The sequence below is a fragment of the Littorina saxatilis genome, linkage group LG7 (assembly GCF_037325665.1).
Source record: "Littorina saxatilis isolate snail1 linkage group LG7, US_GU_Lsax_2.0, whole genome shotgun sequence".
Taxonomy (NCBI): Eukaryota; Metazoa; Mollusca; class Gastropoda; order Littorinimorpha; family Littorinidae; genus Littorina; species Littorina saxatilis.
Window position 1 is genome coordinate 17,954,983 of NC_090251.1, and position 25,000 is coordinate 17,979,982.

General features: G+C 40.4%; 1 protein-coding gene across 2 annotated transcripts in view; it reads left to right on the forward strand.

The window, feature by feature from the left end:
- LOC138970831 (ETS-related transcription factor Elf-3-like) overlaps positions 1-22,667 on the forward strand; it is a 94,729-nt gene extending 72,062 nt beyond the window's left edge. For both annotated transcript variants that reach the window (XM_070343369.1, XM_070343368.1), the window contains exons 2-9: positions 12,648-12,745; positions 13,536-14,130; positions 14,473-14,718; positions 15,431-15,595; positions 17,045-17,191; positions 17,623-17,808; positions 18,211-18,403; positions 19,628-22,667. In XM_070343369.1, coding sequence (XP_070199470.1) covers positions 12,719-12,745; positions 13,536-14,130; positions 14,473-14,718; positions 15,431-15,595; positions 17,045-17,191; positions 17,623-17,808; positions 18,211-18,403; positions 19,628-19,739 — 1,671 coding nt within the window. In that variant the 5' untranslated portion in view covers positions 12,648-12,718 and the 3' untranslated portion in view covers positions 19,740-22,667. The remainder of the gene's footprint in view (positions 1-12,647; positions 12,746-13,535; positions 14,131-14,472; positions 14,719-15,430; positions 15,596-17,044; positions 17,192-17,622; positions 17,809-18,210; positions 18,404-19,627) is intronic.
- The last annotated feature ends 2,333 nt before the right edge of the window (positions 22,668-25,000 follow it).

Here is a 25,000-nt window from a genome sequence, read left to right on the forward strand (position 1 = left end):
TGAAGGTTGTTGTTTGTTCTGTTACACTCCTTCCATCACTGTAAACGTTTTACATTGAAGTAGACAGGAGTGCTGTTGCCAATTCAGTCGGCTCATTTTTCTCTCCCACAAAATTCAGAACGAGTAGGCTCTGAAACGACTGCAGAAGACCAGTGGCCAATTTTCGATGTCCATGATTAAAGATCATACAATTCTCTTTTTGAGTTGTGTCATCCCGGACCCCCCCCCCCCCCCCCCCCTCCTCTCCTTCTCCCACCCCAACTTCATGACCCCCTTTGATCATCTTTCCAGAGGTCTTGTTTGTGTCGAAAAGGTCCAGAGAAGCGTTGTGAGCTGTCAGGGTCCAAAGAAGTATTGACAGAGCGGGAGGGTCGTCGGAGTGTGAGGATGAGTGACAGTAGTGAGACAGAGGTGTTGATTGACCCTTAACGTCTTGAATGGACCTCTGTTTTCCTGGCGTTGAGGTGGGTGAGGGGGGGGGGTGGTGTCTTATGGACTGTCATAGTCGCGCGTGATGTCTCCTTGACATGATTGATGGACTAGCCATCTCTGAGATTTATTTATGGGGTATAATGTATGTGCCGATGTGTCCGAGTGTGTCCTTTCTTCTTTCTTCTTTATTTTGTGTTTAACGTCGTTTTCAACCACGAAGGTTATATCGCGACGAGGGAAAGGGGGGAGATGGGATAGGGGAAAGGGGGGAGATGGGATAGAGCCACTTGTTAAGTGTTTCTTGTTCACAAAAGCACTAATCAAAAAATTGCTCCAGGGGCTTGCAACGTAGTACAATATATGACCTTACTGGGAGAATGCAAGTTTCCAGCACAAAGGACTAAACATTTCTTACATACTGCTTGACTAAAATCTTTACAAACATTGACTAAAATTATTCTATACAAGAACCACTTAACTAGGGTAATAAGTGAAGAATTTTATGGGTGAGAAAAGGAAAGTAAAAGGACTTTGGGGAGGCAGAAATAAAGAAACAAGAAAAAGATCCTAATTAGGTTCACGGCATCGAGAGTGATGCGACCTTCTCTCAGAAGTTAGTAGAGAAGGCTCCCCCCCATCCACCACCCGGGGGACGCGCCTCTACGCCAATTAGGGGGCGCGAGGAGTGTGTCCTTGATGAGTTTATGTTTCAAAACAAATTAGACGGCCGAGGCCTGTAGGTCTAAGGGGTATAAGCAACGTCGAAGTTGGTAAACGCACGTGCAGGTGAGTTATCGCAAGAACTCACGTGAGTATGTGGAATGAAAGTTAGCTCTGCGATTTTCGCTGGTGATTTGTAGACAGAATTCAAAATGCGTGGCGTTTGCTGTTCGTGTTGTAGTAGTGCTCGGAATCTACGCTGAAGTGTCGTTTGTTGAAGCCCCATCTCACACCACACCACACCACCTCCACAACCCCCTCTCTCTTCCTCTCTCTCTCTCTCTCTCTCTCTCTCTCTCTCTCTCTCTCTCTCTCTCTCTCTCTCTCTCTCTCTTCCTCTTCCTCTCTCTCTCTCTCTGTGTAGGCAACCATTATCTTTTTACAACACAGCATGTTGGGTGGTTTTGAAAGACACTTCTTTCACAGAGTCACCGAAAGGTACGGGTCTATCAATTTTCTACCACCAATACCCAGGATTGATTTGTTCAAAACTAGTCAAGCCTTCTCTGGCGCTATGGTGTGGAACTCCATTCCGTCTGTAATAAGATCATTAACCTCACTAAAGAGTTTTAAACAAGCTCTGCATAATCATTTTATGTCTACCTAGTTGGCTATACTAGTCTTAACACGTGCAAGTAGCTGTCAACAATTGGCAAAGCTTTATGAATTACACAAATATGTTCTTTATTATATGTATTATGTGGAATTTATGTTGCGATTTTCCATCATCACTTCATCATCATCATCATCATCATCATCATCATCATCATCATTATCATTTACACCATATAATCATTATTAGCATTAGTGTAAACGTTGGTATCGTGTGAATTTTACCGTCGATCACTTTCCATGTGTTAACATGTTGCATGTTTCGCTTTCGATTTGTATGTTGCTTACTTTGCCATTTTATTGTTTATGTTTATTTGCTTGTTTGCTTACTTGTCGATTGTTTGCTGGTTCGTTCGTTTACTTTGTTTATTTGTCATGTTGCTTTACTTGTTTATCATTTATTAGATATTTGTATTAGAAGTAAGGACCGGTTGTAAGAAAAGGCGTCGCCTTAAACCTCTATCCTTGAAAAATAAAGTTCCATCATCATCTCTCTTTCTCTCTCTCTCTCTCTCTCTCTCTCTCTCTCTCTCTCTCTCTCTCTCTCTCTCTCTCTCTCTCTCTCTCTCTCTCTCTCTCTCTCTCTCTCTCTCTGTCTCTGTCTCTCCCTCTCATTCTCTCTCTCTCTGTCTCTCTTTTTATCTAGCTAACTATCTAGCTATCTATCTAGCTATCTCAGCAGCACACACACACGTTGTTCACACACACACACACACACACACACACACACACACGCACGCACGCACAGACACACGCAAACACACACACACACACACACACACACACACACACACACACATACACACACACTCCTATACAGAGGTCAGTTGTAAAAAGGTTTTGGAGGAGAGGAGGGGAAGGGAGGTAGGGGCAACCATGGCAGATTTATTTCATTTTGATGTCCAAGAAAAGTGAGTTTCATTATCTTTTTACAACACAGCATGTTGGGTGGTTTTGGAGATTGATGGCACAGTGGAAGGTTATAGTTATTTTGGGACAGACAGACATACAGATAGAAAGACAGACAAATCCACCGTCTAATTTCCTTCAATTCCTTTCTCAAAGGATAGACAGGCAGATAGACAAACAGACAGACAGACATACAGATAGAAAGACAGACAAATCCACCGTCTAATTTCCTTCAATTCCTTTCTCAAAGGATAGACAGGCAGATAGACAAACAGACAGCAGAGACAGACAAATCCACCGTCTAATTTCCTTCAATTTCTTTCTCTAACATATCATTTTAGATGTTATTAAATACAATGTAATCGCCGAATAATTAGACATAGTTGTGGGTGCAAAAGGGGTGGCGAAAGGCCTTAATATTGACCAGAAACAACCCACAGGTTGCCAGGTTGAAAAGTTCAGACAGTCAAGAAATGTTCTGTCAAACAATCAAAAAGACTGAATACGTGTTTGTGCCTTTGTGTGCGTGCATGTGTATGTCCATGTTTCTGGGGAGTACATTTTTATTGTTATCTTTTTTTTATTACATTTAGTCAAGTTTTGACTAAATGTTTTAACGAAGAGGGGGGAATCGAGACGAGGGTGTGGTGTATGTGTGTGTGTGTGTCTGTCTGTGCGTGTGTGTGTGTAGAGCGATTCAGACTAAACTACTGGGCCGATCTTTATGAAATTTGACATGAGAGTTCCTGGGTATGATATCCTCAGACCTTTGTTTCATTTTTTTGATAAATGTCTTTGATGACGTCATATCCGGCTTTTCGTGAAAGTTGAGGGGGCACTGTCACGCCCTCATTTTTCAACCAAATTGGTTGAAATTTTGGTCAAGTAATCTTCGACGAAGCCCGGACTTCGGTATTGCATTTCAGCTTGGTGGCTTAAAAATTAATTAAGGACTTTGGTCATTAAAAATCTGAAAATTGTAAAAAATAAAATTGTTTTATAAAACGATCCAAATTTACGTTCATCTTATTCTTCATTATTTTCTGATTCCAAAAACATATAAATATGTTATATTTGGATTCTTCTTCTTCTTCTGCGTTCGTGGGCTGAAACTCCCACGTACACTCGTGTTTTTGCACGAGTGGAATTTTACGTGTATGACCGTTTTTACCCCGCCATTTAGGCAGCCATACGCCGCTTTCGGAGGAAGCATGCTGGGTATTTTCGTGTTTCTATAACCCACCGAACTCTGACATGGATTACAGGATCTTTTACGTGCGCACTTGGTCTTGTGCTTGCGTGTACACACGAAGGGGGATAAGCCACTAGCAGGTCTGCACATAAGTTGACCTGGGAGATCGGAAAAATCTCCACACTTAACCCACCAGGCGGCCGCGGCCGGGATTCGAACCCTCGACCTTCCGATTAGGAGGCCGACGTCTTACCACCACGCCACAGCGCCCGTCTATATTTAGATTAACAACAAGCTCTGAAAATTAAATATATAAAAATTATTATCAAAATTTTTTTTTCGAAATCAATTTAAAAACACTTTCATCTTATTCCTTGTCGGTTCCTGATTCCAAAAACATATAGATATGATATGTTTGGATTAAAAATACGCTCAGAAAGTTAAAACGAAGAGAGCTACAGAAAAGCGTGCTATCCTTCTCAGCGCAACGAATACCCCGCTCTTCTTGTCAATTCCACTGGCACTGCCTTTGCCACGGGCGGTGGAGTGACGATGCTACGAGTATACGGTCTTGCTGCGTTGCGTTGCGTTCAGTTTCATTCTGTGAGTTCGACAGCTACTTGACTAAATGTTGTATTTTCGCCTTACGCGACTTGATAGAAGTTGCATAAGCGTGCCCGATTTCCAGAAGGGAAATTACGCGGTGTAGCAGTTTGGTTAAACTGGAACAAGTAATGAAGAGCTTACGCATGAACCTACGTATGTGTTGTCTGTTCTTCGTGAAAAAAAGGCTGACTGGATATTGTTTTTAACACGCAGACAAAATGACGTAAATGACGTCGATGTAATTTTTGCCGATTAGTTACGAAACAAATTCCAGTCAGGATGTTCTTTCTTTCTTTTTTTACATTTAGTCAAGTTTTGTTCTTTCTTTCTTTCTTCTAATGTTATGTGGTAATATACGACATCTTTCTTTTCTGACTATTACGATTTGGAACAAAAAATTATAATTTCATAACCGAAGTCATTGCTACTTGAAACTAGAAAACAGTGAAAAACATTTTCTTTGGACGTACGTATGGCTGCTAAACGCAACAATACCATTTCATAAGGACAGTAACTCCCCCCCCCCCCCCTCCCCATACTCTTTAAACCATGTGTGAGCTAGGACGAATGGAACGTTGGTGGAAGGAGGAGTGGAGTGATGTTTTTTTCTGAAAACGTACTCTGCAAGATGTAAGATTGCACCAGAGTTTAGACAGCGGAAGGGCATTTTTTAGGGAGCTATACATACATATTTTTTTTCTTCTGTCAACCTGTGTCTAGATTTGGCGTAACTTACTGTGGAACGATTTTGTCTAGTTCAAAAATGCTTGCAGAAAAAGGAGCGTGCTTTCTGTTTCTCTAGTTTATTGTCTTCGTTTTTACATTTAGTCAAGTTTTGACTAAATGTTTTAACGTAGAGGGGGGAATCGAGACGAGGGTCGTGGTGTATGTGTGTGTGTGTCTGTGTGTGTGTGTGTAGAGCGATTCAGAGAAAACTACTGGACCGATCTTCGTGAAACTTGACATGAGAGATCCTGAGTATGATACCTCTAGACGTTTTTTTCATTTTGTTGGATAAATGTCTTTAGTGACGTCATATCCGGATTTTTGTGAAATTTGAGGAAGCACTGTCATGCCCTCATTGTTCAACCACATTGGTTGAAATTGTGTTCAAGTAATGTTCGACGAAGCCCGGACTTTGGTATTGTATTTCAGCTTGGAGGCTTAAAAATTGATTAATGAGTTTGCTCATTAAAGTTGTCATTAAAATCGATTTTTCGCAAACAAATTTAAAATTGATTGCATCGTATTCTTCATCACATTCTGAATCTAAACATATATACATATGTCATGTTTACTCTTAAAATGTGATCACAATTAACGAAAATAGATTAATTAGTCTTACGATTAAAATGTAAGAAATCGATCCAAAAATGATTTCATCTTATTCTTTATCATTTCCTGATTCCAAAAACATATAGATATGATAGGTTGTATTCACAACAAGCTCAGAAAGTTAACAAGAATACAGAAAAGCGCGCTTTCCTGCTTAGCACAATACGCTACCGCGCTAATCTGGCGTGTCAATATCACTACGTTTTGCACGTGGAAGGTGAGCGATTTCTTTCACGCGGGGATTGACGAAGCTGTATTCTCTTGGTGAAAAAAATACAGTGCGTTCAGTTTCATTCCGTGAGTTCGACAGCTTGACTAAATGTAGTAATTTCGCCTTACGCGACTTGTTTTCTTATAATTAGCTTACAAACAAACTGCTCCAGAACTAAAAGACGGATCTCTCTCTCTCTCTCTCTCTCTCTCTCTCTCTATCTCCCTCTCTCTCTCTCTTTCTCTCTCTCTCTCTTTTTTCTCTCTCTCTCTCTCTCTCTCTCTCTCTCTCTCTCTCTCTCTCCCTCCTCTCCCTCCCTCTCTCTCTCCTCTCTCTCCGTCTCTCTCTCTCTCTCTCTCTCTCTCTCTCTCTCTCTCTCTCTCTCTCTCTCTCTCTCTCTCTCTCTCTCTCTCTCTCTCTCTACTTTTTCGCAACAACTGTCACTCTCTGTATATTATGTCTTTGTCGTTCTCTGTCTTAATCCCAGGTAGTTACTCTAGGCTCAGCGCAGCCGAATATGCACTGCTTTGACAGATGACAACGAGAGCCAAGTAGGTCACTCGCAAAAAAAAGGGAAAAGGGGGAATTACTTTTTTACGCAAGCAACATGCTTACGTCACAAGCACGAGGCCAATCGCGTATCCTGGAAGGGACGCCGTTTTGGCTAAATAAAGATCCTGCCTATATCCTTTTCCCAGGCTCTCTATCTCCTCCCTCACTCCCTCCGAAGATGAATCGCTAATCGTCTGCCGATGATGCATTCCTAACTTGACCCGTCTGCTCCGGAAAACTTGTCGGAGAGTTTTCTTGTGTCTTAAAATAAAGATTGGAAACTTTCCATGCCGTTAATCCGCAGTTACAACGGAAGAGGTCTTGTGATTAGTCATCAGTTATTCATCTGTTAAACGCGTATTTTTGCGTCCGTTCTTCTTTGGTTTTTATGTCTCCCTTTGTTATGGTTTTATATTGGGGTTCAATATTAGATTTTATTATCAAAAATACCACTCAGTGTCACGGGAGTTTCCGTCATCCAGGAGTGGAACAAGACCTGCGGAACTGAGTCAGCACTCAACTCCAGCCTCCACCCCATCCACCCAACGCAAAATGCAAATACACTTCTTTCTTCTTTTTTTTTCTTCTTTTTTTTTTTGGGGGGGGGGGGCTGTTGGGCATTGCAATGTTTTTAAAAATACGTAATTTAATATGTCTGCGAGACTTTTGTTCACTTGTGGTGTTCTCTTTTTAGTTTCTTCCTCTTCTGCCTTCTTTCTTGTCTTTCTTACTTCTTCCTTATTTCCAGCTCTGCTTTCTTTTCTTTCTGACTTTGTTTCTTTCATCGTCGTCTTTTTGCTTGGCGTTGGTGTTGAATTAAAGTTTACGAACAATCTGCGCAAGCATGTTTTGTTTGCAGTTGTTTTCTATGTTTAGCTGTGTGTGTGTGTGTCTTTCATTCTTGATGGGTCGTTAAAGTTATCACTGTTCCATGATTCGTTTTAGCAGTGATCACAACGAATATGAAGTGCGTTTGGTGCGTATGTAGTTGTTCTAACTTTCATGTCACTATCCAACTCTGAGTGATTTTGCATTTATTCACGTATTCACGTATTCACAAAGCAACAACAAAAGGAAATCGTGCGAGCCAATCTGCATCCGGAAATGAAGTCACAGTCATAAAAAGATACTTTATTTGGAATTCAGTCGGACAAAACACAATCAAAACAGAGAGAGAGAGAGAGAGAGAGAGAGAGAGAGAGAGAGAGAGAGAGAGAGAGAGAGAGAGAGAGAGAGAGAGAGAGAGAGAGAGAGAGCAAACAAAACGAGCAGTGTCTGTAAATTCTACCTGGGCTTTTCCCCCTTCTCTGTGAATATTCATGAGTTTGCAAAGCCCCTTTCTCAATCAGTCCATACCATAAGGTAAATAGTGCAGCACTAGCACGTAAAAAAAATACATAAAAAAAAAATAAAAAAAACCTGAGCAGCGACCTCGACATCTATTACGGCGTCAATGATGCTTGAAACCTACTACCACAAAAGCGACCAATCAGAGCGAAGCTCGCGCATCCGCTGCCAAACGAAACGTGATAGGTGCGCGCGCCGTGTCATGGCGGCCGGCGGTTGCGTTAAAACTTAAAGAGCGGAGACGAAGCGCATCAATCGAACCAACTGTCACCTTGGTGGATAAACGCTATAGCTGTCTCTTCTCAAAACACAGCAACTCGACGCAGCGTGATTCGTGTATATACACACGTGCGTCAGTTAGTGTGTGTCGAGCCGTTATTTGGTTTTATCTGTGATTTTTGTTTCTTGAAAGGAATGTACTTACTGTACATGCATAGGCCCTAGTTGTGACTGACTTTACTAAACTTTGATGCAATCATGCAGTGACTGGATCCGAGCAAGAGCGTTCAAGCGGAATAGCTAGATTCGGCTTTAATAACCAAATCAAAAAGTGTGATCGTTGTGTTACATTCGTTTTTTCACGGATACGGACGTTGCACACAAACCGAAAGTTGCCATGGTTTGGCTAAATCGCTACAACGGCTATGCGATTTCTTCGAGCGGTATGTTTTGTTTTGTTTTGGTTCTGATCTGGTCTGTTTTTCTTTACTGTTGTTCGCGTTTTGCTGTCTTCTGTTTATTTTTTGTCTCACCCTTCGTACGTGCGTTGATTTTGTTTTGTTTGTCTTTTTTTCCATTTTCTTACTTTCTCTTTTCTTACTTTCTCTTATACTTTCTTTCTTTCTTTCTTCCTCTCCTTTTTTCTTCTTCTGTGTTTCGTTCTTTGTTTCGTTCTTTCATTCTTTGTTTGTTTCTTTCTTTCCTTTCTTTATTTTTTTCTTTCGTTTGTTTATTTTCCTTCTTTCTTTCTTTCTTCCTCTTTCTGTTGTTTATTATCTGTTCCGGTTTTTTGTTCCTTCTTTCCTTATTTCTTTCTTTCTGTCTGTCTCTCTGTGTTTCTTTCGTTCGTTCGTTCGTTCGTTCGTTCTTTTCTTTCTTTCTTTCTTTCTTTCTTTCTTTCTTTCTATCTTTCTTTCTATCTTTCTTTCTTTCTTCTTATTTTCTCTTTCTTTTTCTCTGTCTGTCAGTATTTCTTTGGGTAGGTTGAGTTTGGAGTTATTATTTACAAAAGCAAAAATATTGAAATAGAATGTCGTCTGATGTATTCAAAGGCATTAGATCCACAACTGGTCTTATTTAAAAACAATTGCTTTAATTAACCAAACCTAGAAGTATGTAATGAAAGGGAGCAGATGTCTACATCGTGTGCTGGTGTTTGCCATTGAGACGAGAAAGTCGTCAGTTTATCATTCTACAGGATTACATTACATGTATAAGCTATGTTCAAGGGTTATTATCATGCTCAATTCAATTCAATTAAATGCAATAAAACTTTATTGTCTGAATACAACAAACAGGAATTTTTCTTTTGGCTCGTGTGCGAGATAACTTCACAAAAAACACACTCTCAGAACATATAGACACATAAAAGTACACACATAACCCAAACCACACATATCCATACCCGCACCCTCACAAACATCCTCGTACATACTCTCGTTTATCCGAATAATCATACATACATTATGGTTAATATCAGTCAGGATCACTCACAACTGGATTATGTTTTAAATGATAATGAAGGCTTATGGAAAAAAAAGGAGCGTTCAAATCTTTTCTCAATTAATGAACCCGAAGAACAAAATAATGGTACCCTTAAATCTTAATTCGAAACGGTCAATTCCCTATTTTAGTGTCTTGTACTCTGCTCTTAATTACCTGCACTGTAACTTTCGCGTTTGAGGTTCGTCTACGTCAGAATCAGCTGCAGAACATCTAACTAAGATCGTTGACCATAAAAGGATATTAAGTATCAAAAATGGGAAGGATAAACGGTGACCTCAACTCAAAGCAATCATATCTTGCACGTTTGTGGTGCGACACGTTCAGACTGTTGCAGAACATCCAATTAAATCTTTCTCATCATAATGGTCAGTGTACGATCAGGAGTTGACCATTTAAAGGACAATTAATATAAATGTCACCAATGTATGCGGTGTACCATCCGTTCGTCTGGAAAGGTCACGTGATCATGCTCGTGCGAAAATGTTAGACTGAAACCGTTTGATATTTCAATTCGCTTAAATCACGCTTTTATCTCTTCTTTTGTAAGATTGGGCCTGCACTTTTCACTTGTTAGTCTTCGCCCGTTTGTACAGAGAGAGTAGGTGCTTATTTCGCAATAAACAATATATCAACTACTACAGTCATTTTAGACACCACGCAGTGATCGGAATGTTCATTTATTTGGTTTGTTCTCTGTCCTGGAGGCCGGTTAATGTGGTTGTGTGGCAGAAAATAATTGAAAAACGTTTTGTTGCCTCTATCGTCTCTTCATTTCCACTGTATATTTTCACAAATGCCAATTTGTTGATATACCCATGAGGAGTTCCATACTTTGAGGAAGAAGAAGAAAAAAGAAGAAGAAAAGATGAAGGGGGAAGATGAGGGTGGAGCGGATGAGGCTCAAAACGACTTGCACTCGATATACTTTCTGCTAATACTCTTTTGAATAACTTCATCATCATAATCACCACTCTTACACCGGTGCTGTTTCAAACTTAGACTTAGCTGATTAGAAATAACCAGAAACGAAAGATGCGGCAATGTATATGTAAAGTTTCAAACGACTCAGCTAATTACAAATAACCCCAAACAAAAGGCTACTAATGTGACCATGTACAGTTTTAAACGACTCAGCGGATTAAAAATAACCAAAAACAAAAGATAACGATGCGGCGATGTAAAGTTTCAAACGACTCAGCTTATAGGAAATAACCACACAAAAAAAGGTTACGGTGTGGCCATGTAAAGTTTCAAACGACTCAGCTGGTTAGAAATAACCAGAAACAAAAGGTTAAGATGTGGGCATGTATATGTAAAGTTTCAAACGACTCAACTAATTACAAATAACCAAAAACAAAAGACTACGATACAATGTGAAGTTTCAAACGGCTCAGCTGAAAAAGATTGAACAGACACAAAAGGTCGCAATGCAATGTCAGGGCCGTTTCGAACGACTCGTGTGATTAAAATAAAACAAAAACAAAAGGTTGCGATGCGATTCGGGCCAATAAAAAGACTGACCTATCACGCTGGCTATGAGCGTGACGGGGGCGTACAATAAAACGAACGTAATAAAACAATGACATCGCATTTAACCATGATGCAGCAAATCATTTCAAGATATATTATTGTACCCGTCATCGTCTTTTCTTTGTTTGTGTTATTTTGTGTGTGTTTTTCTGTGTCTTAATCCTTTTTTCTGTTCACTTTGGGTGTAAGTCATTATCGTGAGCGCTGAAAAGCGGGTGTGTGTGTGTGGGGAGGGGGGGGTGGAGGATTGGGGTTCCTGGGTCTGTGTGTGTGTCTCTGCCTATCCCTCTGTCTGTCTGCGTGAGGAACACTCACACACACACACACACACACACACACACACACACGCACACATGCACGCACGCCGACAAGCACTCGCACGCACACGCGCAATTACTACCCTTTTTCTCTTATTCCAATTTTCCTGTTCACACTGCTGATTTGACGTTAAATTTCCTTTCTCAAGGGAGACGAAACAATAAAACAGCACATAGTATGAAGAAATTTAAAGTTACCTTTCGTTAATGAATACAAGTTTGAAAGCAGGCTAGGTAATGTCATTATCTATTGATTCAGCCAATTATTTGCGCAATTATTGAAGATGTTCTGTCTGCGCATATTAGCGACAATTCCTCTCATTCGCGAACAAAAGAATAGGATGAGGAAGGGAGATAGGGGTAGAGGAAGGTGGGGGGGTGGGGGGGCGGGGGTCGTTCATGGAAGCATTGGATCGGTGATTAGATAAACACAGAATTAAAAAAAAGACCAAACAATACTGTACTCACATGTTTGACGAAGACGAAACGAATAACAAAGTACAGAATGTCATTAAAACAATGTTTCGTAACAGATTAGTTAAATTTCATTAAATAAATGGCTACTTGATTTTGTAAGAAGCAAATGTTCCCACGTTTTATGGAAACAAATCGCAAGTCGCGTATTTGTTGCCACAAGCACGGGGAATTTATAAAACGCTGACCCAAGCACGGAAACGTTGGGCACAATGAAGTCTACCTTGTGTAATCGTCTTTTCAAACATCTTGAAGCATTTACGTTATTTGATTTTTACTTTGTAAAGGGGGAGGTTGGTGGTCTCTTGCAAAATAGTATTTTTGACTGTCTGTTAACTGTTGCTTTGTATCATTTATAAAGTAAGCAACTGTTTGGGGTAAAGTGTGAATGACTGAAATAACCCGTCCAGAGTGTTACAGTTCCTAAAATGTTTTAGCTTTCAACGATTTCTGTTTAAGAAGCATAGCAGCGGAGTAGATAAATGCAAGTAAGGACTGCGGAAAAATTAATTATGCTTTGTATGGCTTCCTAAATAGGGGAGGGCATACATGTCAAATCCGCTGGTGTAAAACCACTCGGAAAAGACTACACGTGAGAGTTGCAGCACACGAACGCATGAGGAGACGAAGAAGTCAAGGGAGATGATTGTTTGACTAACAGTCTATTTGTGTCCGTCTGTTGCAGAGTTAAAGTTCCGCTTGTTGTCCACGTCCCAGATTCGAGGTTCGGGCGCAGACGACAATTCCTTCCACACAATGCCTTCTGCTAGCCCGCTCTTAAATGTGAGTCAGATAATGATTACAATAAATGTGTGTCAGATAATTACACTAAATGTGTGTCAGATAATTACAGTAAATGTGAATCAGATAATAACAGTAAATGTGTGTCAGATAATTACAGTAAATGTGTGTCAGATAATTACAGTAAATGGGAGTCAGATAATTACAGTAAATGTGTGTCAGATAATTACAGTAAATCTGTGTCAGATAATTACAGTAAATCTGTGTCAGATATTTACAGTAAATCTGTGTCAGATAATGATTACAGTAAATGTGTGTCAGATAATAACAGTAAATGTGTGTCAGATAATGATTATAGTAAATGTGTGTCAGATAATTACAGTAAATGTGAGTCAGATATTTTTAACAGTTCAACCGACATCTTGTTTTCTTCATCTTCTTTTAAGATCGCTATAGCCTTCTTCCGTTTTTATCTCTCTTTTTGTTATTTCATCATACTGTGATTAACTGTCTTTACTTCAATTTTCTTTCTATTACTCCTCCTCTTTTCCTGAATTTCCCACCACAATTTAACTACACTTTGTCATCCATCTCGTGCAAATTCTTGTAAACAACCCATTTTTTTCATTCAGATAATAACTTTACACTGCCATTCTTCCTGTCTCCAGAAAAGCCGTGCAACAAATGTCATCCTTGCAGCACACATCCTTTAAACAACCAAGTTTCCTGTTATAAAAACCTATTATTCACTGTCATCCCTCTCTATATCTAATTCTTTTTGCACGCTTCTCCCTTTATGCTTACCGTAATCCTTGCTATGTGTGTGTTCCAGCAATTTCCCAACGTGCTGTCAGATCCAGAGTGCCCGTACCGCTACCCCGGCTCTTCTGATCACCACCCCACCTACCCGGCTGTTCCCACAGACCCTCTCCCTCCCTCCGCACACAAACTGCCCACAGACTACGACCCCTTCAAGTTCTTGTCCGCCATGGCTGAGCAGAGCCTCACGGGAAACTTCGCCCCACAGGCGCATGCGTCACAGTCATGCGCAGCGGCAGCGGCAGCAGCAGCAGCCGCCGCAAGCAACACCCACTTCCTGTTCAACACGTCACAGATGCATCATCAGCAGCAGCAGCAGAGCGGCGGGTTTTCGTCACCAGGAATGACGTCACCGCCGTCGAACTATTATACGTCACAGTCATCAGGATGCTGCATGTACGGTGGTGGAGGTGGGGCGTCGCATGGAATCGGGGACTACTCTTCCGACAACAACCACGACTCAGAGGCAAATTATCACCATAACAACCACCACCACCACCAACAACAACATCAGCAGCAGACGACAATGTCAGGCAATGTTGGAGCGGGAGAGCCTGCTTCGGCGTCCTGCAAGAAGAACTTCCTCTGCTCCTCAGATCTGATGGAAAGTGAGTGTTGTAGTGTGACAATATCATAAAAAATGTTATTCTTTGATCTTGAATTGCATATCTCAACTCACTGAACTCACTGAAGTTCAAGGATTTGTTTTACTGTGTTGCACTATGTTGTAAGGTCACCTAGATCGTTATCAAAGGATCTTATTAATTAACATTTATCTTTTTCCATCTCTTCACCAGCCGACAGCGATAGCTATATAGTCTCCTCAGCTGGATACGCCAGCATCTCGGACTGTGTTTGTTTTACTGTGTTAAATTGTATTGTTAATCCCCTCGATCATTTTGATCGTTATCTCATTAATTAACATTTCTCCTTTTCCATCTGTCCACCAGCCGAAAGCGAGAATCTCCTGAGCTGGACACGCCAGCATCCTGAGCACTGGACTCGCACGGAGGTCCTGGACTGGCTCTTCTTCGTGGCGCAGGAACGGGGCATCGACATGCAGGATTTCAGGGGAGAGGCGTTTCAGTCGCTCACCGGTAGCCAGCTCTGTCGCATGTCCATGGAAGAATTCGGGCAGGTGGAGCCCAAATACGGCGGCCTCCTCTACCAGATGTTTAAAAAGCTTCTCAGTGGAGGTGAGTTGAAATTGCAAATAGTTTCAATAGAGCCTTGGATGGAATTTAATGGCACACAATCCTTCCCGTGCACACAGTTGGGCGCACCATCTCGGCTCAGGCCAGACTGTTACATGGGATAAGACCATTCCTCCACTTGGTCACATTCCTAAGAGGAAAGTGAGTGTTGTAGTGTGACAATATCATAAAAAAATGTTATTCTTTGATCTTGAATTGCATATCTCAACTCGCTGAACTCACTGAACTCGTACTGAGGACGTAAAGAATCATTTAGAACTAAGAATGGTGTGGAAAGAGTGGATGAGTTGTTTGGTTTGTAGGTTGGTTGGGCTTTGGAGGTTTGTTGACACTGCTTAGTGTCCACGTGTGCAGGCTGTTTGCGATGAAGCTAAAAGGGATATTCTGTGATTTGGCCCACAAATTGCCCTCTTCATAGAACTTTATCGATTCAATTTCCTCTCCCACACCCGCCCTCTCGCCAACGTTAATCGTAATCTTTATTGATCAATATAAATAATGCTCCTTCTCTTGTCTATGGTCACTGTACGTTTTGAACCGCAATAGTCTTCTTTGGCCAACTAATGTGTGTCTCGTTACCACGTTGATAAATCGGTAAAGACAGTCTAACAAATCATAAATTGAAAATCATTTAAAGATATGACAACCTCGCATTCGTTTAACCAGCAATGTTCTCGTCTTTTTTTCTCTGCAGTATTGTTCAGCAAACCCGGTGGTAACGGCCAGCAGACGGCGCCACAAGGTTCCGAGTGTACGGACCTCTCGTCGCCATACTCCGCCGTGTCATGTGACTCGTCACGTGGCTCCCCTGATCAAACCACATTCAACTCCTTCCACATGCCGCGGAAACCTTGTCCAAGTAAGTTCATTGTGGTTTTCGATGTCTACTTTTTTCGTCGCCTCCTGCCGCTTTTCTTTCTCTTTCTTCTACTGTTTTGTTTAGTTTTTCGTCTCGGTCTGATCTTCATCTCTGTCGTCGTCGTTATCATCGTCGTGGTCCTCTTAACTCTCGTTACTTCTCCTCCTCGCGTCCTCCTAATGTATCTTTCTCTCCTTTTTCTCCTCGCCTGCACTTCCTCTAATATACTCTTCCTCGTTCTCTCAAGTTTGTCGCTGTGGGCGTTAGTTCGAATCCTGGGTTCTGCGCGGAGGGTTTTATTTCCCGGAGTCAACTTTGTGCAGACTCCCCTCGGTGTCCAAACGACCCCTATTGCACGCATGCTCACGATAAAGATCCCAAGTTCAAGGTGAAAGTGTCAGGGCTTGAAAACTTGAACACACGCAAGCAGAGAAAACAATAAAATTGGTAGCGCCGTACTGTATTCCATTATTTATTTATTTATTTATTTATTTCTTCCCTCCCTCCTTGCTTTCTTTCTTTTTACATTTAGTCAAGTTTTGACTAAATGTTTTAACATAGAGAGGGGGAATCGAGACGAGGGTCGTGGTGTATGTGTGTGTGTGTGTGTGTCTGTCTGTCTGTGTGTGTGTGTAGAGCGATTCAGACTAAACTACTGGACCGATCTTTATGAAATTTGACATGAGAGTTCCTGGGTATGATATCCTCAGACGTTTTTGTCATTTTTTTTATAAATGTCTTTGATGACGTCATATCCGGCTTTTCGTGAAAGTTGAGGCGGCACTGTCACGCTCTCATTTTTCAACCAAATTGGTTGAAATTTTGGTCAAGTAATCTCCGACAAAGCCCGGACTTCGGTATTGCATTTCAGCTTGGTGGCTTAAAAATTAATTGATGACTTTGGTCATTAAAAATCTGAAAATTGTAAAAAAAAAAAAAATTTATAAAACGATCCAAATTTACGTTCATCTTATTCTCCATCATTTTTTGATTCCAAAAACATATAAATATGTTCTATTTGGATTAAAAACAAGCTTTGAAAATTAAAAATATAAAAATTATGATCAAAATTAAATTGTCGAAATCAATTTAAAAACACTTTCATCTTATTCCTTGTCGGTTCCTGATTCCAAAAACATATAGATATAATATGTTTGGATTGAAAACACGCTCAGAAAGTTAAAACGAAGAGAGGTACAGAAAAGCGTGCTATCCTTCTCAGCGCAACTACTACCCCGCTCTTCTTGTCAATTTCACTGCCTTTGCCATGAGCGGTGGACTGACGATGCTACGAGTATACGGTCTTGCTGCGTTGCATTGCGTTCAGTTTCATTCTGTGAGTTCGACAGCTACTTGACTAAATGTTGTATTTTCGCCTTACGCGACTTGTTTTCTTTCTCTTTAAATATACCTGTCCAAATAAATAAGTAATTCTTTTTGTTGCAACAGATTTTGCGCCTCCACCAGACGGCTACTGGAAACAGGAAAGGACGGAGTGGAAACAGGAACGAAGCGAGTCCCTGCAGTCTGACGTCATCGATATTGATTCCTATGACTTCGATCTCACTGACCCTCCCGCCATCCACAATCCTGCTGGTGAGTCTGTCTGTCTGTCTGTCTGTCTGTCTGTCTGTCTGTCTGTCTGTCTGTCTGTCTGTCTGTATATCTGTCTGTCTGTCTGTCTTTTCTTTCTGTCTGTCTGTCTGTCTGTCTTGTCTGCATGTCTGTCTGTGGTTATTTTCTGTCAATCTCTTTATCTCTCTCCATCTCTGTCTGTCTGTCTGTCTGTCTGTCTGTCTGTCTGTCTGTCTCCCCCTCTTTCTCTCTCTCTCTCTATGGGTGTGGTGTCACGAGCGTGCTTGGTATATTTTTCACAAATTCATACCTTTTTTTTGTTTTGAAATTCTTGGAAATCAGTTTCAAATTGCATTTCCTTTCGTTATTAAAAAAAAAAAAATTTAAATTAAAAATACCTGCAGCAATGTTGTCAAACTACTCACAATTTTCCTTCGTTTTCTTCTCAACAGCTATTGAGACGTGTCCTCCCGAGTACGAGGTGTTCGCCCCGAGCTACCCGACTTCAGCACCCATGAGAACGTCGTGCTATTACCCCACTTGTCCCTACCCCCCACAGTTACCAAGGAGACGACCCGGCAGACCCCGGGTCAAGAGTCTGCCCGAGGACGACGAGAGGTCAGCCAAGGACAAGAAAGGTCAGTGGATTTTTGTTGGCGTTCGTATTTAATCTTTGCTCTCTCTCTCTCTTTTCCTTTTTTCTCTCTCTTTCTCCCCCCCCCCCCCTTCTCTCTCTCTCTCTCTCTCTCTCTCTCCGTCTCTCTCTGTCCGTCTCTCTCTGTCCTGACTTTTGCTTGGTATAACATGTGAGTGTGTGTGTGTATGTGTTTGTGTTTGTGAATGTGCGTGTTTGTGTGTGTGTGTGTGTGTGTTTGTTTGTGAATGTGTGTGTGTGTGTGTGTGTCTGCTGTCTGTCTGCATGATGTGCATGCGTGTATGGCGTGAGTGTGTCTGCGGCGTTCTTGCTTTCCTTCCTGCATGCGTTTCTGTGTGCACAATTTGTCGAAACAAACGAAAAACAAACCCTTTGTAACCCACAGTGAAAAACCAACATCTGTGGGAGTTTATCTACGAGACGCTTCACAACCCGCTGTACAATCCCCAATACCTGAGATGGGAGAACCAGAGAGAGGGTGTTTTCCGGTTCGTCCAGAGCGAGGCTGTGGCCCAGTTATGGGGATCTCGCAAGAACAACGAGAACATGACCTACGAGAAGTTGAGCCGAGCCATGAGGTGGGTGTTTGACTGCAAAAGTGTTTTTTTGTTGGGTGTTCTTTTTTCTTTTTTTCCTTCTTTTTCAATGTTGGGGTGTGAGGCTTTTGTTTATTTTGGGTTGGGTGTGTTTTGTGTGGTTTGGTTGGTTTCTTGCTGTCTATCTCCCCGTCTCTCCCTGTCTATGTTGTCTGTCTGTCTGTCTGTCTGTCTGTCTGTCTGTCTCTCTCTCTCTCTCTCTCTCTCTCTCTCTCTCTCTTTTTCTCTTTTTCTCTCTCTCTCTCTCTCTCTCTCTCTGTAAATATCTCTCTCTCTCTCTTCCCCTCTCTCTCTCTCTCTGGTTGAAAAAAAGCTCGTTGTATTGCTCTCTCTCTCTCTCTCGAAAAATAAAATTTGATTTGATTTGATTTGATCTCTCTCTCTTTCTTTCTCTTTCCTTCTCTCCGTCTCTCTCTGCCTCTCTCCGTCCGTACCTCAGTCTTTCCGCCGGTTTCTCTTCTCTCTGTCTCCCTTCTCTCTTTCTTTATCAGTCTCTGTCTCTCTGTCTGCCTGTCTCCTTTTCGTTGCTTATTTGTTTGTTTGTTTTGGGATGGGGTGGGGGGGGGGTATATTTGTCTGCCTGCAGTCTGTGTTTGATTTGTGGGTTTGTTTTGTATTATTATTTATTTTACTATTTATTTCGTTAACCTATTCTGAACGGTATCTGCCTAAAGTCTGTTGTAATCTGGCTGATTAAAAAAACCACAATTCAAACGAATTAACGGTAGTTACTATCAGAGGTAGCGACTCTGCATCCTTATTTTGAGCATTTTTACACTGATATGAAACCTAGCAAACAAATAAGGGAGCCGTTTATGGTTAACTGACTGATAACTAAACTAATTACTGGTCGACATACGTGTGTGTGTGTCTACGTCAAGCTTCTTGGCTGTTCATTAATGTAGAGGATCAAAGCAATTACTGGCCTTTCCTTCTGTTTGTCTTTTACAGAAAGACTGTGAGGTACTTTCTTCTCAATTTAGAACAAGGGAGTTCTCTCGCCTTAATTCGATGGTTTACACACATGTAACTTTAAAAGAAAATGAGCCCGTGACAGACAAATGAGAATAATTAATTTGCGGTACTTTTTGGGCCAGATTTTGGACTTAAACTGATTAGTCACACGGTCGTTTCGATTTGTGTGTTTGATCACTTGAATTTTGAATTGTTTTTCATGAAATTCATTATTTTGTTTTGTGTTTTCAGACATTACTACAAGCGAGGGATTCTTGAACGTGTGGAGGGGCGACGACTGGTGTACAAGTTCTCGCGCAAAGCTATGGACAGAGTGCGCGAGAAGCGTCACGCCTCCGTCTGAACTTAACCTTCGTTTGACCTTCATCTCGTCTTGGTGACCTTCACCCTTGGTATCATCTCCCTTTTTGGCCTTGACTTTTGCCTTGATGTTTTTGGTCACGTCCATTCACAGCCTTCACAGGTCCGTATTTATTGGGTGACGCCACGACGTTTCGTGAGTGTGACTTTGACTTTGGGACTGGAACTTTTGTTGCCTTGGTGATCACGACACACTTGACCTTGACCTTAACAATTTATTGTCAAGACCTTATGATTAATATTATTCTTCGAGTACTTTGTCTGTGGACGGTTGTGTTGTGTAAAGGCGACGACTTTTTTCCTATGTTTTGGCGAATCATGTTATATGTATTAAAACAGTATGTGTACACATTCTGACACAAAAGCGGAAATGTGGCAAAAGAGAGATAATGTGTGAAGAGGTGCATGTACATATGACACACATTTTATGAACCTACAACCATAATATATGTCAACAGATGTTTTCTTTCACGTTTCTTGCCAATGAAGACATCGAGTCATTTTTTGCTCAAGACAAAAAAAATCGTAATATTCTAAATGTATTCCTGTTTTTATGGCCTTATAATCTGTGTGAAATGTTGATGATTTCTTGTGCCTTTAGCAGGAACAAACCCCCCTTACACCAACCCATTCCCCAGATTGCCTTTAGCATGTGCCTGTAGAGGTAAAGTCTCACTGTCGTGCTTGTGTTGTGTCCTATCTAGTCGTCACGAGGGAGAATTATTCATCACCATGTAAGACACGCAAGTTCGTAGCAAACAATTCTTCTGAGAAATTATATATAATAATAAATAACTAAAGAGAAAAAACCTACGATGGTCGAATATGACCTGAAATGCGTCAATAATTTGTTTGAACGGAGAGCAAAGTCTTGTTAGAGTTGCAAAATATACCAAATTTCTATCGAAAACAAAAACTGCAGTGGATGCGTGAAGCTGATGGGGTCTATGTCGACCAAAAGAGTGGGATTCCCTGTAGGTGGAGTTCCTGGAGGGGGATTCCCTGTATACAGGGAATCCCACAGGGTGGAGTTTTTCAATAAAACTTGCAAACCATACTCGAATTTCTAAGGAATATAAAAAAAGATTGAAAAACATCAAATTCTACCGATGTCGCCAAGCATCACGTGACTTTCAGCGATATCAGCGACACGCTACAGGAACTAAATCCTGTGGTATTTCCTGTATGCAGGGAATCCCCCTCCAGGAATTCCACCTACAGGGAATCCCACTCTTTTGGTCGACATAGACCCCATCAGCGTGGCGACCGAGTTTGTAACTTCTCATGTCGAATATAGCTATGTATGTTATACATTATGCTGTTTCTCTTCCTCGTATTGTCTCTTGTTTTACCTGGTTGATGGAACCTGGTTACACTGGATGTACAGAGTGTTTAGATTTAATGTTATTTGGTCTAATTTTGGCGTTTTCTCATGTTATATTCAAATTGTGAAAGCAATGTTTTTTGCGGAAAAGTCATATCGATAAAATCATATTCACTGCCTGATACAGTTTATTATCATTTTTCTATCTTTTTTATTTCATTTTATTTGTTTATCTCTGCCTCTTTTTGTTTTTTACTCTTGTTTTGTTTTTAACTCACACTGTTCGAAAGAATTAAAAACAGCATGTTGAGGATTAAACAGGCTTTGTTTTCAAAGATCACTGTACTTTTACGGAAGTCTAAGGGAGAAAACACTTTAGTCCAAGGGAGATCTGGAAAAAAGAGTTCTTTCCCTTCGCTCGATGATCGTGTTTCTGTCAAGTGCATGTTGCTTCAAGACTATAATATATAATATATTATTGGCAAACCATAAGAAGGCAAACTAAAAGAAAGTTAAAATGAAAACAAATTCGGTTTTAAACACCTCTTGCTCATTTGATTTATTTAAATAGCGCTCAAAAAGAGGGGTACTTACTTCTTCTTATTCCCCTTTCCTTTCTTTTACTTCTTCTTTCATACAATTGGCTTGATAAATAATTAAACACAGTCCTGATCACGTCTGACTCATATTTGTCTAAAACTGCACATATTCCTTGCTCTACAAGTGCAATTTATTGCAGATGGTTTTGCCGCTTTGATGAATTTATTGATTTATGAATTTTGATAACGAAGGAGGCTACTTGTGATTAATGACATCCTTGCCGTTTTAGGGTTGGGTGCTTTACACATTCCTGATTACAGTTATAATTATTACTAGATGTCTATTTTTTTGTCTCAATGTAAACGTAGTTTAGTATTGTAAGTGTACTGTTGTTTAAAAGATTTGATGTCTTTTTGTTGCTTTAAGAAATACATGGAACTTGATCTGAGAAAGAGGATATGTGTTGACCTTTTGATCAGTGACTCATTTTGAGCTATGCTGGTAAAAACCTAGAGCTTCTGAGTCAACCCTGACCTTGTTTCGACATTGACGTTGACCTCGAGAACCAACAGAAGAATAAAACGAAAATGTCATCGACATGTAACAGTTTAAAACATTCCAAGAAATTCCGAGTTAAAGTTAAGAAAAAGATGGGAACTTTTGAGAACGAAAGCTCAATACATCCTATTATACAATAATTGTAAGTGTTTTTTTATGTATATAAACAGGACATGGTATTTTCCCGTTGCGTGAATAGACATTTATTTTACATTTAATGCTTAAATTAAATTTTCTTGGGACATTCCGTTTATGTGTAAAGAATCTATTTTCTTCAGCGTTTTTCTGCGTCAGCTGAATCGTTTTGTACACCCGTATTATTTTTTTGTGGTATACACAAATCTGGCGAAGGTCGTATTGGGTTGTAGCCAAAAAACTACGAAAGTCAATAGAGTATGATGGCAGCTCTAAAACATGCATACACACAAATGTGTGTGTGTGTGTGTGTGTGTGTATGTGTGTGTGTGTGTGTGTACGTGTGCGTACGTGTGTGTGTGTGTGCGCGCACGTGCGTGTGTGCAGTGCGTGCGTGTGTGCGCGCGCGTGTGTGTGTGAGTGTGTGTGTGGGGGGGGGGGGGGGGATGGGGGGTGGGGGAGGTAGTGTTGGTGTGTCTGCGCTATCGTGTGTGTGCTTCGGTGATATCTGGAAAGTTTCTTTCCCTGACTTTTATGTTTGTGTACCAAGTATGAGATGCTATATAGAAAGACTGTATTTTTATGTAAACGTTTTTTGTTCGGCTGGCTTTTTTTCATGTTTTTTTTTACTTCTCGTTTTTATGTATTCTTGATTACTACTTTGAAAGTTAATAAAATTTCGAGGTGTTTTTTTGTTTGTTTTTTTAAAGGAAAGTACAGTGGTTTATTTAGTTAAGGAGTGTGTATTTTTCTAATTTTCCATAATTTAAATCATTATCGATATGCTCATGTATTGCCGTTCAGGTTGCTGAATAATAATGGGGGAATCATGAATAATGATGTTGCTAATTGTCAAAATAATCAACATAATTTTCATACTCCCCTATATTTTCCATGACATGGGCAATGTTTTTGACCTGCGTCATAATCAGTGACGTCATCAATAATCATTCAAGGAGTAAAGAAACGGGCAGTTTGCAAGAAATAACAGAACCACAATAAATGATTATCATTCATTCCATACTTGATCATTGGAGAAATTCTTTTGTATCGTTTTGAAAGCTCCAAAAATGTTGGTTTAGCATGGGTGTTATTCATCTATAAAATCGTGAAATGGCATAACGCTGTATCAAGTATCAAGATACTTTTCTGTTTTGCTAAAAATTGCAGTTACTGACTCCGTGCAATGAATCTTTGATGAGCTTCACAAGTGTATCAGCAAGAGCTAGTTGTGCTTATGCTGAAACTTTTTTTTTTTTAATGTTTTGATTGTTTTTCTCTTAGGTTGTGAGCTAGTCTTGGCATGCCATAAGTCCCTTAGGAGAGTGTGTCCCAAGCAATTGCGACAAATGTGAAAGGGCAGGCGTGGAAAGCAGTTTGAAAAGACAGTGGTCGTTGTTGTGTGTGTGTGTGTGTGTGTGTGTGTGTGTGTGTGTGTGTGTGTGTGTGTGTGTGTGTGTGTGTGTTAGCATGTTTTGAAGTACACACTATTGAGCGCTACATGGGAGTGTATTTAAATCATTTTTACACTCTATCAGAGTTTTTAAACTTTGGTCATGTTTTTGCGTGTATTCAGTTTAATAATTGTTTCTTGTAATGATTCTAGCGGTTAACATTTTAACTGTTGGTTTCCTTGCACTTTCTGTCCATTGTACATGTGTAACTTGCTGTTATCATATTGTAGTTTCTTCCCTTTTTTGCGCAACAGTCTGTGAAAGAACAATGTTTATCTCTAAGAGTGTTTATGTGGTGTGGCTTTTTACGTTAATAATGGAGAAAAGCGAACTTGTATATTTTTTGCCGTTTGTTCATTTAAAGTGTTGTATGTGTGAATATGAAGGATCTGCTTATTTTGGAGAACAACCCACTTTGCTGACGAACCTCAGTTTCCTCTCACAAACTCGTCCAACTTTTACCAAGTCCAAGCCTTTTAGAATACTGATTCAAACTCTGAGCAGTTGATGTTAAAGGAAGAGCTATTCGGAAAAGAGGATTTTTTTTTACCATCGACACAAGCATTTTGACGGAGTTATTTTACGATACTCCTTCGTCATGGCGATTGTATAGAACATTTGAATTTCTGAATTTATCAGATTAGCATTCTATGCTTAAAAGGGATGTTAAAGTGCGTACGTTCGTGAGAGTAAACTCGGTTTGATAAGAAGAGTTGTGTCTTGAAATGACAAACAACTTGGTCGTTTTGAGCAATCGCTTCTTGGCCGTTGTAGACTTCTTTTTTTTTTTTTTGTGACGGTGTAAATATTCTCGTTTTAATCTTATTAAGACAGCTAAATGTGTTTTGGTTTGTAGACAGCGTTTGTGTTGTGCTGGATGTGTTTGTTTGCTGGAATTTTGTGAAAGAATCTGGTTATTTATACTTTTGTTTGTCATACAAAATGGAGTCTGGAAATAAAACAATGCATTTTTAAGAAAAGATTCGCTTTGTGTGTGTTCTCTGTGTGTGTGTGTGTGTGTGTGTGTGTGTGTGTGTGTGTGTGTGTCTGTCTGTCTATCTGTCTGTCGGTCGGTCGGTCGGTCTGTCTGTCTGTCAGTGTGTGTGTGTGTGTGCAGGTTAAAGATACCTTCCTTTCCGTGTAAACGATCATGCATATCACCACAGATCCTTCCAGGTTTGTACATAAGGTTAGAGTACACATACTAAGAATCAAAAACCTGTTTCTTGTGTA